This window comes from Pyxicephalus adspersus, chromosome 7 (assembly GCF_032062135.1).
Source record: "Pyxicephalus adspersus chromosome 7, UCB_Pads_2.0, whole genome shotgun sequence".
Lineage (NCBI taxonomy): Eukaryota > Metazoa > Chordata > Amphibia > Anura > Pyxicephalidae > Pyxicephalus > Pyxicephalus adspersus.
The window spans coordinates 5,493,086-5,493,664 of NC_092864.1; the positions used below are offsets into that span (position 1 = coordinate 5,493,086).

General features: G+C 43.2%; 1 protein-coding gene across 1 annotated transcript in view; it reads right to left on the reverse strand.

The window, feature by feature from the left end:
* Window positions 1-579, reverse strand: part of KIF22 (kinesin family member 22) — an 11,366-nt gene that overhangs the window by 2,382 nt on the left and 8,405 nt on the right. Inside the window, exon 6 of the mRNA XM_072416945.1 lies at window positions 497-578. Within this exon, the coding sequence (XP_072273046.1) occupies window positions 497-578 (82 nt within the window). The remainder of the gene's footprint in view (window positions 1-496; window position 579) is intronic.

Sequence of the window (579 nt, forward strand, 5' to 3'; positions counted from 1 at the left end):
CACTTACATACAGCACAGAAAAAGTCATGGTAGGTCAATAAATAGGAAAAGATCTGCTGTAGGGAGACCACAGGCAATACTGGTGACCAGCACTTTACCCTCTACCTGCCTTGTGTTGGGCACAGCTTCCAGGACCCCTATACAATCAAGAAAGTACCTAATTGTTTGCTTGGTGTCAGCCTCTTGAATTCCCTTGCATAGCAGAGTGGAAGCAGCACAAAAGAGGTACTGGAGGTGCTCATATACTAAACAAGAAGAATGCCAATAGGAAATAGGAGTAGCAGATGAGTCTGCTGCTTCTCCTTTCACTGTCCAGGCACAGGTGAGGACTACCACCTACTAGGCAGAGATGTGTAAATCTCAGGACTGGCTGGTCAGAGATCCATTAGCAAACAACTCTCATATATGAATTTATTTTTTATACTTCGCTTTTTTCTGCAGTTTATAGGTATTCTCACATTGATCATTTACGTTCACAGTCCTGTTTTTTTCTTACCTGGAGCTTGAACTGTTTCCTGACTGAAAGGTTTGTTAATGATCTGTTTGGACTTGGCAGCAAAGTTGAGCGCTGTCAGCGTG